Source organism: Mastigoproctus giganteus, chromosome 2, assembly GCF_048544385.1.
Source record: "Mastigoproctus giganteus isolate SK-2022 chromosome 2, ASM4854438v1, whole genome shotgun sequence".
NCBI classification, from domain to species: Eukaryota; Metazoa; Arthropoda; class Arachnida; order Uropygi; family Thelyphonidae; genus Mastigoproctus; species Mastigoproctus giganteus.
Window position 1 is genome coordinate 70,524,134 of NC_143576.1, and position 19,218 is coordinate 70,543,351.

A 19,218-nucleotide genomic window follows, 5' to 3' on the forward strand; every position below is an offset into this window, starting at 1 on the left:
CAGAACAACCTGTCTCAACAAAATTCTTGTGCCATGAGTACATTCTGGGTCTACTGGGAGGCTCTTTTCCATATTTGGTGCAAAAATTGTGTTGCACCATTGTCACAGATTTCGTTTCTTCAAACCAAAACACACACCGAGCACACTCTGCTCTTGTGAAAGTAGCCATTTTGAAATGCAAGCCGCTGGCACTCGCGGTGACAGAATTTAGCACTACATCAGTTCAATAAATTATACGTCTCCTGAATAAACTGCTACACACTTACGAAATTGTAAAGTCCTTTTTGAATCACCCTGTATAATGAAAAGAGAATGGTTAGTTATTTGGTTTTTAGGAGCATTAGCAACTAAGGCCATATTGCTCCGGCATATGCGGTGGTCATTCTCTGACCTTTCTGCATCCTCCGTATTTGGTGGTGCTCCGGGCTCGAACCCTGGTCTAATCAAGAAGCGTGTGCTACGCACTGCTGCTCCTTCCCACCTGGCTATGGAGGCGCCAAAAGAGAATGGAATACACATCAGATTTTAATATAGTGTTAAGCCTCTCCATTGGCCAGTATAAGCAACTAAAGAAGTTATAGGCAACTAAAGATCAGCAGTCTGATTTCTGAAAAGCAATGTGCATAAAGTAGCGGAAGTGCTGTAGCTCGGGAGAGAACCAAAGGGGACAATTCTCCAATGCATCACAGCCTAAAAATATATGCAATTGAGAAATGTGTGTAGACCTTTCTGGAACAGGATATGATCCAGCCAAGGAGGATATCTTTGTGTGTGTGTGTTCAGACAATGTCAAGAAATTAGGCATCAACTCAGCATTCTGAGTTGGCACTTAATGGGCATCTTATGAGAGTTTGAAGAGTAGTGGAGATGTCCTCGAAAAAATTAAAATGGGTGGATCCCAACAAACTCTCAACTGCCCAACTCAATGCCAGAAATCACTTTTGTGCAACAGACAATACAGCAGTAATCTTCAGGGCAGAATGCCCTGGTCCCACAGGAGCTAGTTATTGTTGGTGACTCTACTGTCAGGGAGACGGGAAATATATTGTGCAAAAAGAATAGGTGCAATAGGACCAGGGTATGTCTGCCAGGGGCAAAAGTTGACGCCATTGTAGAGCAGCAGATATCAACTTTTAAGGGCACAAAGGGTGATATTGTTGTACACATTGCCATTAATGACATTAAGAGTAAGAGATATGCGGACTTACTTAACAAGCACAGATCAATGTTGAAAAAAAAAAAAAAAAAGAAAAAAAAAGGAACAGCAAGTTCAGATTAAATTTGAAAGTGTCTGTAATTGTGCCCAGACATGATAGAATGGAGTATATGATGACAGCATTGTCAAATCAAGTTAGCAATGGAGAGATTGTGTAAGACTCATGAAACAGAATTTTTCTTAGCACGGTCTGTGCTTATTAACAGAAGGACACAGCTTCTAAAGGGATGGGATACACTTAAATATAAAGGTGCAAGAATATTTGCTGATGCCATTAAGGTAGTGTTAGGTGGGTCAGAAAACTGCTAGCTTGGGGGGGGGGGGATTCACAGACTAACAGATTAACAGTAGCCACAAGCAGAGGTGTAAGTAATTCTTGCAGTGCTTCTATTGGAATAAGCAGCAGCCTGGAAAGCAACGTGCTGGGGATTTCAAGGACTGCTTGGCGTCATCGTGGAACAAGTAAATACATGGGTTGTGTTAGGGTACCTAAGAGTATGAATACGTGCATGTATACTTGCATTCATGCCAATACTAGGAGTATAGTACAGTAAACCCCCGCTATTCGCGGTATCTGTATTCGCGATCGCCGATTTAATATAAAATGAAACCTAAAAAATGTGAATTTTAAAGCGCCGTGAATATTTTCCGCCATAAAAAAACATGGGCGTGGATAAAATTATCTTTCCCGGTCAAAACAGCGTTCAGTGGGTGGGGGGAGAGGGGTGACAAAATCGCGAGAGTGGATGTTTCTCGCTAATCCTTGTTCTATGTGTTATGCGCTTGTTATGGAAGGTTTCGTCGTTTGCTTTTAATTTATATACTTATAAATTGAATAAATTTATCAATTTATAAATTGCTATGCTTACAAAAGTGATAAATCTACCGTTTTGCAGTGTAAAACAGACTTTTTCGAGTGTGTTAACGGAAGAAAGTGACTTTATTGTGGACAAGTTCTTTCTAACCCCTACAAAAATATGACTACGAATAACAAGAGAAATGTGAAAATATCAAAGAAGGTGATGACATTAGCAAATAAAATTGAGTTATTAGATAAAATTTCTAATGGTGAAAGTGTCTCCTCAGTGGCAAAACATTATAAAATCAATGAGTCAACGGTACGATCAATCAAAAATCGAAGAAAAAATCCGCCGTAGTGTCCGTGAAAACGCGCTAATTGCTTCAAAAATTTGCTCTGTAACTCGTGATGTTAAATTAGAAAAAATGGAAAAAACTTTAAATCTGTGGATAGAAGACCGAACTCAAAATAAAATTCCGTTAAATTCACTCATCATTCGTGAAAACGCAAAACTCCTTATCAACGCTTTAGCGAAACTGGTGATGGCACTGGCGGGATAGGTTTTTTAGCTAGCAAAGACGCTGGTTTGAAAGATTTGTTTGAAATTTCTAATAAATATTACATTTAATATTACATTGTTTCTTATTTTCATTTCGATGCCATATGTTTGCATTTCACTAGGTACTGTCTATGTACATAGTCATATTATGAAGGTACATATAATACATACATAGACAAAATTTTAGACTAGTTTTTCTTATATATTTCATACTTTGGAACGGAACCCCTTTATTACTATGGGAGCCATAACTCAGTATTCGCGTTTTCGGTATTCGCGGCATTTCTCAGGAACGTAACCCCCGCGAATAGCGGGGGTTTACTGTAATTAAAACTGATGAATTTCAGAGGTGCTCATGAACACATCAAAGGCAGGTAGCATTGGGATGTCAGAGATGTAGTATCACACAGAGTTAAGGAATGCAGAATTGAAATTTGGGGAGTACAATGTATACAGAAAAGATAGACAGGATAGAAGGGGAGGAGGGATCATGCTGTTAGTTAAGAAAAACAAAATCTGAGAAAGTGCGTCCAGTTGACATGAGTGGACAGTGCAGTGCAGTGCAGAATCAATTTGGTGTGACATAAGCACTGGAAAAGCAAAATTGAGAGCAGAAGTGTGTTATAGACCTAATGACCCTGAGTACAACAAAAAACTGTACAGAGAAATAGAGTGGTCAATAAATCAGATTGTCTTATAATGGGGGATTTTAACTTCCCAGATATAGACTGTAACTTGGGGGTTGGTCACTCGCACATTAGCAAGACTTTGGATTTATTGGATGATTGTGTTCTGCAGCAGCAGCATGTTTGAGAGGCAATGAGGGGGAGTAATACTCTTGAACTGATTATCAACAGTGATTATTCATGCATTAAAAACCTGCAGATAAAGGAACTACTAGGTGGTAGTGACTACAGTGTACTTATGTGAGATTTATGCAAAGATATAATTACCATCAGGAGTAAAGGGAAGGGTTTTTGCTTTCGCAAAGGTGGCTACATGATCTCATTCAGTTTTTAAATTCTATACAGTGGGACTAACTGATGATGTTACCATCAAAAAATTCAAAATGGAAATTATTCAGGGAAATAATCATAGAAGTTATTATGCTTTTCATAACAACTAAGTGAAATAGTGTTCAAGGTTTAGGCCTACAGAGATGACAGATGAACTAATGAGATTTGAGGTAGACAAGAAAAAAGCATGGGATCCATATAAAAACGTTAGGAGAAACAGATGCCTATGAAAAGACAAAACCCTAGAGCACATCACAGCACAACAAAACAAATGGTCCTTGGTCCCCAGCGACTTTCACTCCCCCTCTTACAGCAGTGAGAGGATCAGAGTGGAAGCAGAGGGTGCTAAGAATCTATGGGTACAACCAGGCTGCCATGCACAGAAACTGAACTTGGCCTGTTACAATGTAAGATCGCTCATCAGCGAAGACAGGATATTAGAACTGGAAAAGGAATTAGAAAATGTGAATTGAAATATCATCGGTTAGGCTGAAACCAGAAGAAGAAATGAATCACTTATAAGTTTATCAAGTGGAAATCTGCTGTACACCAATGGAAACAGTGAAAGGAGCGCAGGTGGATTAAGTTTTCTGAACCACAAAGATATAAAAAACAGCATTTTGGAATTCAAAAGTATATCACCAAGGGTGTCAAAGACTACGACTCAGGATGTCTAGGAGGTACAAGCTATAGGTTATAATGATTTATGCACCAACATCAAGCCATTATGATGAAAGGGTTGAAGAAATGTACACAGAAATTGAAAATTTTCTAGATGAGCAGAAAATCCTCTACACTATCATTATGGGGGACTTCAACTAAGGTTGGAAAGAGACAAAACAGTGCAGAAAGGGGAACTTGTTTGTTTGTTATTTGGTTTTTAGGAGCATTAGCAACTAAGGCCATATTGCTCCGGGATATGCGGTGGTCATTCCCTGACCTTTCCGCATCCTCTGTATTTGGTGGTGACGGGCTGGAACCCCGGTCTATCCAACAAGCGTGTGCTACGCACTGCTGCTCCTTCCCACCTGGCTACGGAGGCGCAGAAAGGGGAACTATAGGAAATTTTGGAATTGGGGAAACAAATGATGAAAGAGGTGAGACTTGAGGAATTTGCAGAATCTCGAGGATTGTCAATAATGAACACTTTTTTCAAGAAAAGGGTGAACAGAAAATGGACATGGAAGAGCCCAAATGGATTAATAACTAATAAAATCAACTTCATCCTCAATAACAGAAGATATATCATGAATGATGTTACTGTCCTGAACAAGGTGAATGTTGGAAGTGATCACAGAATGTTAAGATGCACACTTGACATAGATGTAAGAAAAGAAAGGAAAAAACTGACTCGAGTAAATAAAATGAAGGTCTTTGAGATAACAAAAAAGGAGAAAAAGCAGTATGTACTAGAACTTAAAAACAAGTTTGAGCTTCTGCAGACTGCTCAGGACCAAGATATCGACGAGGAATGTTACAACTTTCTTAAAGTGATAAAGCCCAAGGAACCTATACGTAAAAAAAAATCCAAAGAAGAAAAAATCTGTCAAGAAACACTTGTCATGATGAACCGAAGATGACAAATGAAGAGTAAGATAAACACTAACAAGGAGATAAACACTGATAAAGAGTTATGCAAAGCCATTAGAAAGAGACTCAGAGGACATAAGAAAATTTAACACAAGAAAAGTAGAACAAGCATTAAGCAAAAACAAAGAACTTAAATCAGCAGCCATGCGCAGTAATACAGAAAGACAAATGATACTGAAACTGAAGAATAGTGATAGTATACTTATAAATAAATATAAATAAAAAAGGCATAATTCAAATAGCAGAGAAGGCATAATTTAAATAGCAGAAGACTATTATGAAGCATTATAAAATTAGTAAGAGAATGATGCCAACAATGGGAAAGATGGATCGCAATTAGCAACACAAAGGACACACCCGATATCCGTCCTGATGAGGTAGAACATGCATTGAAGAAAATGAAGACTCAAAAAGCCCCAGGTGAAGATGTTTTTAAAATTAGGTTTTTAAAGCAGTTTTTAAATTAGGAGGAAGAGACACGACACAGAAATTGGCAAGACTTTTCATAAAATACATTAGGAAAGGCGTGGATAAAGCAATCATAATTTTGCTGCATGAAAAAGGAGATAAATCAGAAATTGGAAATTATAGACCAATTAGCTTGTTGTCCCACAACTACCAGTTGTTCACAAGGGTCATTACTAACAGATTAGAAAGAATACTTGATGAGAATCAATTGAAAGATCAAGCTGGCTTAAGACAGGATTCTCAACTATGGATCACCTTCGTGTAATATCACAGCTAATGGAGAAAGCAAATGAATAAATACCATTATGCCTGGCATTTGTGGATTATAAAAAAGCATTTGATTCCATAAAGCATAAGGCAATGTTTCGGGCATTGGAAAGACAAGGTACAGACATCCCATACATTGGGATTTTTAAGAAAATATATCAGAATGCTACCTTCTTTATTAGACTAGACAAAGACAGTAGCAAATTTAAAACTGAGAAAGGAGTTCGACAAGGAGACACAATATCTCTAGGGTGTTTACAGCTGCCCTTGAGGCAGCTTTCAGAAAATCAGACTGGTTGCAGAAAGGAGTCAATGTGAATGGAGAGTACCTAAACCATTTACGACTTGCAGATGACAATGTGGTCAAAAGCCACGATCCCAAAGAATTAGAGAAAAAGCTTAGTCAGTTATGCAGAGTTAGTAAGGATTTTGGACTAAAGAGGAATATGGCTAAAACCAAAGAAATGATGAACAAGTACGCCACAGAAAGGGATATAATGATTGAAGGAGTAATTGAAAAGGTGGAGTCATATACTTATCTGGGACAAGTCATTGGCTGTGATAATGATAAATGGCTGGAAGTCAAGAGAAGAATACATTTTGGATGGACAGCATTCAGGAAATATAGTCACATACTGAGGAGCAATATCCCAATTTGTCTGAAATGTAAAATAATGAACCAATGTATACTCCCCACTATGACTTATGGAAGTTAAACTTGGGCACTCACCAAAAGAATGGAAGAGAAGCTGAGAATGACAGAGCGAATTATATTGGGAATCACACTGTTAGATAAGAGAAACACGTGGATTAGGCAGCAAACTCAAGTAAAGGACATTCTTTATCCTGTCCATATGCTATGGGCAGGACACATAGCTCAAAGACACAATGACAGACAGACTAAGCAAATAACAGAATGGTACCCAAGAGGAACTAGAAAAAAACCTGGAAGACAACGACAAAGATGGACAGATGAAATTCATGAGTTTGTGGGTAGTAAATGGATGGTCATTGCACAAAACAGAAAGAATTGGATAGTTGCTGGAGAGGCCTTCATCTTGCAATGGATTGAAATGGCTGATGATGATGATAGTAGATATAACATAGTCTCTAATCAAGTCACAAAGGAATTTAGGTAAGCAAAGGCAGATTAAGAGAAATCTTTGGCTAAGGATGCAAATAAAAACAGTAAAGATGACTTTACTTATGTATACTCTAGAAGGAAGGGGATGAATCAGATTGGTCCACTGGACATCAATGGTCTAACTGTAGATGATCATTCTCAGATCGCTGCCAAACTAAATGAGTATTTTGCATCTACATTCCACACATGAGAATGTATTCAAGAAGTTATTCAAGGAGGAGAGGACCAGATGTCTATCAAACTCTAACAGATGACTTTGTAATAACTAAGAGCAAAGTGGAGGAGAAATTGTTGAAATTAAACATAAGAAAGGCACCTGGGGTGGAGAGGATATATCCATTTGTATTAAAGACAGCAAATGAAGTAAACACACCCTTAGCCATGATTATAAGGGCATCATTGGACTCAGGGGAGGTTTTCACAGATAGGAGATGTGCAAATGTATCCCCAATTCACAAAGAGGATCGAAAGGTGACATGAATAATTACAGACCTGTTAGTTTAACTTCTGTTCTGGAAAAATAATGGAGTCAATGGTTAAAGAAGCATTGCAGGATCATCTAGACAAGACTGCAGTTATAGTTCAGATACAGCATGGGTTTGTTAAGGGGAAGTCTTGTCTAACAAATTTGATTGGATACTATGATGTGGTCACAAAGAAACTGGATGCAAATAATAATTTATATCATATACTTGGATTTTAGGAATGCTTTTGATACTATTGCATATGGAAGACTACTATACAAGTTGGAACATTATGGCATTACGGACAAGTTGCTTCTACGGATAAAGGGATATTTTCTGTGTTTATCAACGATATTGATAAAGATATATCAGGCTGAATGTCCAAGTTTGCAGACGATACGAAGTTTGGTAGGATTGTTAATGACAGTACACTACTGGAACAGGATCTGGAAAAGTTGAGGAGGTCGACTGAAAAGTGGCAACTGAAGTTTAACATTGACAAGTGCAAAATACTACTGTATTTTGGTAGGATTGTTAATGACAGTACACTACTGGAACAGGATCTGGAAAAGTTGAGGAGGTCGACTGAAAAGTGGCAACTGAAGTGGCAAGTGCAAAATACTACTGTATTTTGGTAGGATTGTTAATGACAGTACACTACTGGAACAGGATCTGGAAAAGTTGAGGAGGTCGAATGAAAAGTGGCAACTGAAGTTTAACATTGACAAATGCAAAATACTACTGTACAAGTTGGAGCAGTATGGCACTAAGGGCAAGTTGCTACAATGGATAAGAGGATGGTTGAGTTGGAGAAGACAGAGAGGGGTAATGAATGGACATTACTCTTCGTGGAGTAATGTTATTAGTGGAGTTCCTCAGGGATCTGTTTTGGGCCTCTTGTTGTTTTCTGTATTTATCAATAATACTGATGAAGGTATATCAGGTTTAATGTCCAGGTTTGCAGCTAATACGAAAGTTGGTAGAGTTGTTAATGACAGTACGGTACTGCAGCAGGATCTAGAAAAGTTGAGCAGATGGGCTGAGAGGTGGCAACTGAAGGTGGCAACGTATGGGTAGCAGTAACCCCAGAGTAACATACCAACTGTGTGGTACTACACTCAGGGTAGTGGAGAATGAAAAAGAAATGGGGGTCATTGTGCAATAAGATATGAAGTTTTCTGAGACAGGCCTCAAGAGTAGCTCATGGGGTCTAGTCAATGATATGTAGGAATTTTGCTAGCAGGAGTATGGAGGTGATTATACCCTTGTATAAGGCAATGGTCAGGCTGCACCTTGATTATTACATACAGGTCTGGAGGCCTCATTTTAGGAAAGATGTTGAGCTACTAGAACAAGTACAGAGAAGGGTAATGAGATTAGTGATGGGAACAAAGTGCTGTTGTTACAAAGATTAGTTTAAGTTCTGAAAATTTCAGCATCTGGAAACTAGGCACCTGTGAGGTGATCTGATTGAGGTGTATATCACCTTGAATGATTGAGCATACAAGCTTGAGCATTCATTTTTAGGAACTGGTCGGATATGATCAAATTTCTGAGCAGAAGGGAAAATACCAGTGGAATAAGTAATTGTAAAAGGGCTACACAGAATAGGAGGAAACTCAGGAGCAGAGGTTTTAAGAACAAGTGGAGACATACCATCAGGATCTACCAATGTAAACTAATCTACTAATGTTAACATTAGTAGATTTTGCACTTTCTTTGCAACAAGACTGTTCAAATTGTTCTGAAATTATTAGAAATAAAGTATAATGCTAGCAGGTCAGTTTTATCTTTAGCCGAGAACAATCAATAAAAATTGCAATAGAAACATTCTGTTTTGACAGGGGTACGAAATGAGATGTGCAAAATTTGCGGTCAATAGCTTTGGCAAGAGGCCAGAAAGCTGGACTACCATTTGAACAAGAAGCAAGTTTTCCACTCTTAGCCTGTTCAAAATCTAGTTTGGACTGATTAATAACTGCTTTACAATTGTTGTGAGCTTTGGTATAGGCAAAAAATGAACCTGAGATTTTTTATGCAAACCAATTGCAATATGCAAAATTCTTATCTCAAACAACTTAGCACATTTATTGGAAAACCAAGGTTTAGATAAATGACAAGATTTTAAGGTGGAGTGTAGAATAAAGGATTTCATCCCTACAAGAATAATTTCACTGACATGATTTCAGCAAATGTTAACATTAGTAGATTTAAAACAGTAATCCAGCCAAGGAAAAGAAATCTCACAGATCATCCCATTTTGCATTCTTGTAATGTCAAACCTCATGAGGTTGAGCATGGCCATTAGAGAAGGGCTCCATTAGACAGGAAACCAGCACCACCAAGTTGTGATCTGAGGTGCCTAGAGGGCAACTAACCTAAACAGTGTACTTGGAAGGAAAATTTCTGAGGTTGTTTTGGAAAAGGTTAAAAAAAAACTCTAAAATGATAACTTAACCCTGATCCAGGTACAGAGCCTAAAAGACAAAGGATTTTTTTTATAGGTGGAAAATATTATTAGAAGAATATTCAAAACAGTGGATAAAATGTATTTATTTTACCTAAAAGAACCATTCTTTTTAATATTTCCATCCATTCATCTAAAAACTGATCAACTTCTTTAACCTTTACTGATCACATCAGTTTATTAGAAATTTTTGCGCCTGGTTAATGGTTAAAATATTTCACATGCGTATAATTACCTCATGTTATAAGACCAGCAACATGAAATCAAATCAGCTTGTCAGTGTGTCATACTGTATCCCAAAATTAAGTCAACTGTTACAATTCAGTGTCATCTTTGACATGCGTAACAGAGATGATATACTTGACAAAAAGATTTCATCAGTGGTTTAACCAATTTAAAGAAACAGGAAGCAATTGAAAGCTCTGAATGCTAGGTTTCTTAAATGACATGACAGAACAGATAGACCTACAGTCTGGTCTACAAGAAACTCTATCCTTTGATTTTTGATATGGGAATGTGATCCCCATATCAAATATCAAAGAAACTACTAGAAACTCTATCCACTTGATTTTTTATATGGGGACATGAAAAGATTCATAATGTGAGACAGCTAAAAGAAAGCATCATCACAGCTTTGTGACAGTCACACTGAAACTGTTTCAGCATGTCTGGGTAAAATCTAATTACCATGCAGATTGCCTGCAGGGGAAGCAAAATGTGTTCAGCAAAACCTTTAAGGCATTACATTAAACAATATATAAAAATATTTCATACCCTTTTCTCAAAGGGAAATCTTCGATTTTGATGAGGGGTTGCATGACGTCCTCTATCCCTATGAACTCTATCAAGAGCTTCTCTTCCCTGTTTCATGTCTTCCAAACTGTTAAGTGCACTCTGAAATCAATCAATGAAGCCCATTAAAATCCATTCTAAATAAGTAAAACTGCTACTATTTAAAAATCAACACAAAGTGAATACTTTACATTGGAGAAGTTTGTTTCAAGTTATAGATGACACGGCAACCATAAATACAAGCTGTGCAAAATCATTGACCAATTATGAACTGCAAACAGCCATCAATATAAACAATGCAAAAGTTCTATAAATAGATAATGCAATTCAAACACATAGAACTCATAGTATATTTTCAGTTTTATTTTTATTATAAATATAATTAGAATAGGGATTATAATAAGTTATATTTAAATTATTATTCATACACCTAATTATAACAAATTGCAATGAATGGTGAAAGCATCCTCTTCCCAAATGTAAGCACAAGCTTGTTTCATTATGTTTAACAAGGCAGCACAGTGTTTCAACGGTTATCATTGACATTTCTGATTCACTTATATAACAAATATTGACAGTATGTGAAAGTTGTTAGTATATACCACTCTTTTTTAAGTAATCCAAAAGATAAAAATCAAGTGATTATGAATACTCAATAATACACAAATGTGCTATTTAAGCTACCAACTAGTGACTTCTCACATCACAACCTTCAACATGGTACTAAGTAATATAGATTCTAATATACCTTTTGTATTAGTATAAGTAGGGGCATATTATGCATGAAAGCAAACTTACACATCATCATCAGCAAAAAAAAAAAAAAAAAATCATCCTGTCCATCCCCTTCAATAGTTTCTACAATTCCTCTCCAAATTCATCAAAACTATCCACTTACCCACCAAGGTATTTCAGCAGGGGCACAAGTTTATGACGCTGTAGAGCAGATATCATCTTTCAAGGGCACAAAAGGTAATACTGTTGTACACATTCGCACTAATGATATTAAGAGTAGGAGACCGGCGGAATTACTTAACAAGCTGTTGTTTGGTTTTTTTAGGAGCATTAGCAACTAAGACCATATTGCTCCAGAATATGCAGTCATTCCCTGACCTTTCCGCATTCGGTGGTGACGGGCTCGAACCCCGGTCTAATCAAGAAGCATGTGCTATGCACTGCTGCTCCTTCCCACCTGGCTACGGAGGCGCTACTTAACAAGCACAGGACAATGTTGAAAAAAAAAAAAAAATTACCAAGTTAGGGTTAAATCTGAAAGTGTCTGAAATTCTGCCTAGACAGGATAGACAATGCTCTTATCATATACCTCCTCCTCCTAGCCTAGACAGGATAAGAGGAGGAGGTATATGATAAGAGCATTGTCAATCAATTCGGTCCTAGAGAGATTGTGCAAGGTTCATGGGGTAGAATTTTTCTCAGTATGTTAACAGGAGTGTTTGCTTCTACAGGGATTTGATACACTTAAACAGAAAGGGTGCTTGAATATTTGCTGATACTATCAAGGCAGTGTTAGGTGGGTCGGAAAACTGCTAGGTTGGGGGGATTCACAGACTAATAGATTAACAGTAGTCTCAGGCAGAAATGAAAGTGATTCTTGCACTGCTTCTGTTTGGAATGAGCAGCAGCCTGGAAAGCAAGGTGCTGGGGATTTCAAGGACTGCAGGGAGTATCGTGGAACAAGTAAATACATGGGCTGTGTTTTTTTTTTTTTTTTTTTTTTTTTTTTTAGGAGCATTAGCAACTAAGGCCATATTGCTCCGGAATATGCGGTGGTCATTCCTTGACCTTTCCGCATCCTCTATATTTGGTGGTGACGGGCTCGAACCCCGGTCTAATCAAGAAGCGTGTGGTACGCACTGCTGCTTCTTCCCACCTGGCTACGGAGGCGCCCACATGGGCTGTGTGTTGGGGTAACTAAGAGTAAGAATAGATGCATTTATACTTGCATGTACACCAAGCTAGGAATATAGTAAATAAATTTGATGAATTTGAGGTGCTGGTCAAGACATCAAAGACAAATATTTTTGGGATATCAGAGACATGGTGTCCTTTTCTGTCTATCTTAAAGTAATTGGACAGATCCCACCCACCTCAGGTGTATTTTTAATGCTTTACTTCAATTTATCTTCCACTTTCCTCTGAGTTATCATAAAATCATTTAGCTCCCTATTAGAGTTTGATAAACTTCTTGCATCCACTTCCCTAAAGAATTCCTTATGTGTGAATGATTGAAAAATACTTATTCAGTTTTTACTTAGCATAATTATGGCTAAGGGTTTGCTTACTTCCTTTGCTGCCTCCTTTAATATAACTGGATAGATCCCATCCAACCCAAATGCCTTTCTTATGTTTAACGCAACCTGAGCAGGATCAACAACAGATGAACCATCAATATCAAGTGGACCAATGAGATTCATCCCTTTACAGACTAGTTTATATCTACCATAGGTTTCTGCTTCACTTGATAATTTATAAGCATCCCATACACTTTTCTTCTCTGCTATGAGTGTCATTAGTTCATCTGACATCCAATTTGGTCTAAGTCTCGAAAAGTATTTCTTAGTCAATATGAAAAGCCTAGTAGCTTCTCCGATTATTTCCTTGAATACTTCCCAATAAGAATTTGCTGATGGTAATATCAACAGTTGGTCTCAATATATAGAATTTAAAAACTGTCTGAGACCACCTGCCCAACTTTTCTTTTTGAAGTAGTGCACTGTTATTAACAACTCTGCCAACTTAGCATCTGCGAACTTGGATATTAAGCCTGATATACTTTCATAATATCACTGATAAATATACAAAACAACAATGGGCGCAACACCGAACCCTGGAGGGGCCGCACTAAATACATTAGTCCACGAAGAGCAGCGTTCATTGATTACCACTCTCTACTTCTCCCACTCAATCACCCTTTTCTCCATTGTAGCAACTTGCCCTTAATACCATACTGCTCCAATTTGTGCAGTAGCCTTCCATACACAACACTATCAAAAGCTTTCTTGAAATCCAAGTATATGATATCAAAATTATTTTTTGCATCCAGTTCCTTTGTAACCTAGCTGCTGACATGCTATAAAACTCCTAAAAACCAACCAATCAAACTTTGTAACCACATCATAGTATCCAATCAAATTTGTTAAACAAGACTTTCCCTTAAGAAACCCATGCTGTGTCTGAATTATTACTGCAGTCCGTATAGATGAGTCTGCAATGCTTCTTTAACCAGTGACTCCATTATCTTCCACAGAACAGAAGTTAAACTAACAGGTCTGTAATTACCCATGTCACTCTTTGTCCCCCCTTTGTGAATTGGGGATACATTTGCACATCTCCAGTCCGTGCAGACTTCCACTGAGTCTTCCACAAGGATGCTCTCATAATTATGACTAAGGGTTTGCTTACTTCCTTTGCTGTCTCCTTTAATATAACTGGATAGATCCCATCCACCCAAAGTGCCTTTCTTATGTTTAACTTCAACAATTTCTCCTCCACTTCGCTCTCAGTTATTACAAAATCATTAAGCACGCTGTTAGACTTTAATAAGCTTCTGTCCTCCACTTCCCTACAGAATTCCTCATGTGTGAATGTAGATGAAAAATATTCATTCAGTTTGTCAGCTATCTGAGCAGGATCATTAACAGTTGAACCATCAATTTCAATATTCTTATCATCCTTAGCCAAAGATTTCTCATAATCTGCTTTCGCTTGTCTAACCTCCTAAAATGTGACTTGCATATAGACTAGCTGCTTATATCTACCTTAAGCTGAGAGCCAGAGCTAGGCAATCCTATGAATGAGACAAAAGTGTTATAACCCCAGGGGCTCACATCTGGTGAGTATGGGCTTGGCACACCCAGGGTCCCGAGCTGGATATCATCATTCTTCTCTTTCTTGGTGATTCCCTTCTACTTTTGACTCTCTCTCTCTCTCTCTCTCTCTGTGTCTCTTGGGGTAACTCGGGAACTTTTTTTTTTTTTTCTAGTGCAGCATAAGCCTCAAGCTTCCTTGCACCATATGGCTATTAATATTAATAATAATAATTATGCCCCCATTATATGCAGGTAGTCAATCTTTCAGTAGCATAACTAGGGTCATCGATGCCCATGGGCAACATGTCTTCCTGGTGCCCATGATTGTGATAGATAATTCCTTCAATCTTGCACTCCTGAATATCGGCATCCAGGGGGAAATTCCTCCCTCTGAATCCTCTTGCTATACCTCTGCAAACTTTATGAATTTATAAAAATTTCTAAAAAAATAATGGTGTATGATTTGCATATCTCTTTATACATTAAAAAGGTTTTCCTCCTAGTGATATTTATTCAAGCCAATGGGAGAAGAGGGCGAGGCAATTACATCACAACAAATGCAATTAATTATTGACAACTGCCTCCATAATGTTCACCAACCTCATACTTCCCTGTCTAATATTTGATATTTCATTGAAACGTTTTTTGTATATTAATGAATATTGTATACAGAAATTTGTAAATAGTTTAATATTTTAAATATTTGTATAGTTTGTAAATATTTCAGTTAAATATTTTAGTCCTGCTCTTTCAGATACAACAATATTCCTCGTGCATTATGGAACCCAAAGCAAAAAGCCTTTTCCTAAGTGACCTATATAAGTGCAGGTCATAATTATATAGATCATTTCCTGATTAGATATTGATAAGTGTGTATGACAGGTGTGTATTTTACATATAAAAGATTTGACGTCGTATACCTCTACATTTTACGTAGTTAAACGTGCGCGGGAGTAGGCAAGCAAAGTGAGCAGGGGCGAAGCCCCCTAGTATTTATTAATAAAATAATTTAAATAACACAATGAATATAACAAAACAAAAATAATCAAAGAAAAAGAAACTTTCAAATATTCGTTTATATCTACAAAGAATTTAATTCTATATAAACTACAAAGAAAGTACATATAACTACAAAGAAATTAGAAAACCAGACAATTTAGATTTCTCTGTTATTTTCGAAATTTGTAAAACACTGTTCCTCCCTGGTATTTTTTTCCGTAAGTGATTATAAATCCCGAATTTATAATTGTTTTCACTCTCGCAAAAATTTCTAGAATCATAAGTAGCACGTACAAAGATAATGCAGTATTTCTTTTAATAAAATTTTTATTTTTATTTTGAACAAAGAACGCAAGTTGACCAGAAGCTATTATCCGTGTCTTTAATACACCTTAATCTTCTTACTGGCTATAGAAAGTGGTTGACTAGCATGACTTCTCGGTATGCAGGATAGGTGGATGCATATGTCTTATGTTCCACTTGCATTGTGGAAAGGTAATCCCTTTAACTCTTAATTTGCACTTTATAATTGCTTAAACTGCCTAAAGGCCAGAGGTGGAAACAAAGCCTACAAAGTTAAGTCTCCCATAATCCATTCGTAAATGTAATTACCAAAAGGTATTCAAAAAATTCACTATAAAGAAGTTTGTTAAACATAGGTCCAACTGTAATTAAATCAAAAATAAGCAATTTTAAAATATATAATTGGTCAGATGCACCCTTAAAATGCACACCTGGGGCTGGCGCCCCACTCTAGTTATGGTTCTGCATAGGCTTCTGTGTTGCTTGATAATTTATATGCATCCCATGCATTTTTCTTCTCTGCCATGAGTCGCATTAGTTCATCTGATATCCATTTAAGCCTAAACCTTGAACAGCATTCCATATGAAATTCCTATTAGCTTCCAAGATTAATTCCTTAAATGCTTTGCATTTAGAATTTACTGTTGGCAACATCATCAGTTGGTCCGACTATATAGAATCTAAAAACTTTCTGAGAACGTTGTAGTCACCTTTACGAAGTCTGCAGTCACCTGTACTGCAGACCAAATCAAAGTATAGCCCTCCCCTTCTATCCAGTACCTTGCAACAGCTCTAAGCAGCTTCCTGGCAGCAAGATTCTAAAATTAATGGACTCAAACTAGAGATTTACCCTGTGGCACAGCCATACTTCAGACAGACCAGGAACTTTCAGTGATCAGGAACTGGAAGACTTCAAAGTCTTCAAAGACTTCAAAGCCACAACAAAGTCTTGAACCAGCCATAACTGGCCAACATAAAGCAGTACACTGCACGAAAGTGTGATCGACATTATGATGGCAACACAAGTCATAGCACAAATTCATAAATTGGCATATGCAGGAGGCCTGGACCACATCCAACCACTGTGCTACAACCTTTCAGCTGGTGTCAACTGGATCAGAACCTCCCCTCCAATATATGATATTATCCATTTTGTCAAAAGAGCAAACTGGCAGAAATATCAAGAAGCTCTAGGATCCCTCTTATCAAAGATAACCCCCCCCCCCAGAAGAGGACAATTAGGTTTATCCAAATGAACAGGTCGAGAGACTTACAAATACCATTATCAGAGAAGCTGACACCTCATGAGGAAAAAACAACCCAGACCTTACGTAATTTCCCAGTGGTGCCGAGAACTAGATATGCTCCAGTGAAGGGTGAACAGGCAAGGAAGCACTGCCAGAGATCCAGAACAAATTGACCACCAGCAGAGGTAAATATCAGAAGGGAAACATACCAAAGCTTAAGGATATATATATATATATAAGCCTAATAATGCAGAAAAAAAACGCCTCCGAGAAAGTGCTTATTGGTACCACTGGTAATGCTGACCCATGGGGAGTGGTTTACCGTATCGTTACCAAGCTGCCAAAAGGTGACATGGTTAACACCAGAAACACCAAACGCTGGCCCAACTATCAACACCTAGGAGGAAACAGTCAGCAATATTCTTAATGCACTGTTTGCAGTAAATGACAATCCACTTAAAGCAGTCAAACACATGCACCGAAAACAAGAACTATCAAAATATGAAAACAACAAATGTCCAGGTAATCATCTAAATGAAATAGAAATGGTAAAAAAAAACTAGCCAAAAGCCATCCACAACATCTCCTGCAACTATTTAATAACTGCTTACAAAGGGATTTAATTTTTCCCACTTCATGGAAGCAGGCAAGCATAAGGTTAATACTAAAGAATCTGGAAAAACTGGCCTTAATCAAAAGGGCAAGTTATTGGAAAGGCTATTATTAGTTAGGCTGGAAACACACTACCTGAATGCTAAATTACAATCAGACAGACAGTATGGATTTAAACAGGGATGTTCCACCAAGCACGCAACAAATTACAGTCAAAATGGCAACTACAGCAAATGAAACTTATGTGTTTGCCATATCAATAGACTTTGTACCCTGGAGCCTTTGATGCCCTATGGTGACCAAGCATTCTTTGCAGACGATGATATGCTGTAATACCAAAAAATCTGTACTAGATAATACAAGATTACCTTATAGACAGAGAGGTATCAGTCAACAGTGCATCACAAGAAAAGTGACACAGGTTTGCCACCAAGTTCAGTGCTGGATCCCTGTTTCTGGAACCTGGTGTGCTGGATGAATTTCTGGGAATGGCCATAGGTTTGACAGAGAGGGTGGCCTTTGCTGATGACCTCGTCTTGCTCATTAAGGCCAAACACTGGGGCTGTTTTGGAAAGCACACCAATTTAGTAATCAATACCCTCCAGCAATGGGCAAATATATACAAACTAATAATACCCAGCAACTATTTAATAACTGCTTCTATTAAATAAGAAGTAAAACTAAATCAATTCTGTTAAAAGGTAACTTGAACAGACATCCACAAATTAATATAGAATGTGAAACAATAGCTCTAGTCACTGAATTGAAATACCTAGGTATGATATTTGATAATAAGTTAACCTTCTACCCACATCTTTTAAACATAGCTAAAAAAAGTTAGGAACTATGCTGGTATGATTGCTAGAATCAGTCATGCTGACTGGAGACTAAAAAGGACACTTGCACTTATCTACAAGGCAGCGATTACCTATGGCACAGATGTATGGTACCACAGAGTCACTCTATAGAGAAATAAAAAGATGCTAGAGTTCATATAGCGGATGTACTCTTAACTGTCACAAGGGTGTGCTGCACTCAGTACACCTACTTTACAGGTCCAGGCAGGGGCACTGCCATTAGACTTAGAAGTAGTTATGAGAAGCCTCAATTATAGCCAGAAGAAGAAAATTCTGGCTAACATCTTAGGGATCACGATAAACACGGAGGCTGACATAAAACAGGAGAAGAATAGGGTCCTATCTACACTCTGCCAGTTATGGAAGGGTTGATGGGAGCAGGCACCTAAAGGGGAAGTCACTAGGAGGTTCCTGCCCGGATAACCCTAGTTTCCCAAAACCATCTCCCCGGTATGCCCACAGGCTCTATGCCACATTTTTGCTAACAGGGCATGGCCCCCAGAATGCAAAGTTGTGCCAACTGGGTCTCACTCAGGATCCAAAATGTACCTGTGGAGCTGAGGAGAATTGAACCTATGTCCTTTATGC

The 19,218-nt window shown here is 37.8% G+C and overlaps 1 protein-coding gene across 2 annotated transcripts in view; it reads right to left on the reverse strand.

Annotated features, from left to right (window-relative positions):
- LOC150089331 (CREB-regulated transcription coactivator 1-like) overlaps window positions 1-19,218 on the reverse strand; it is a 507,055-nt gene that overhangs the window by 279,387 nt on the left and 208,450 nt on the right. For both annotated transcript variants that reach the window (XM_090368506.1, XM_090368505.1), the window contains exon 4: window positions 10,765-10,884. In XM_090368506.1, the coding sequence (XP_090224632.1) occupies window positions 10,765-10,884 (120 nt within the window). The remainder of the gene's footprint in view (window positions 1-10,764; window positions 10,885-19,218) is intronic.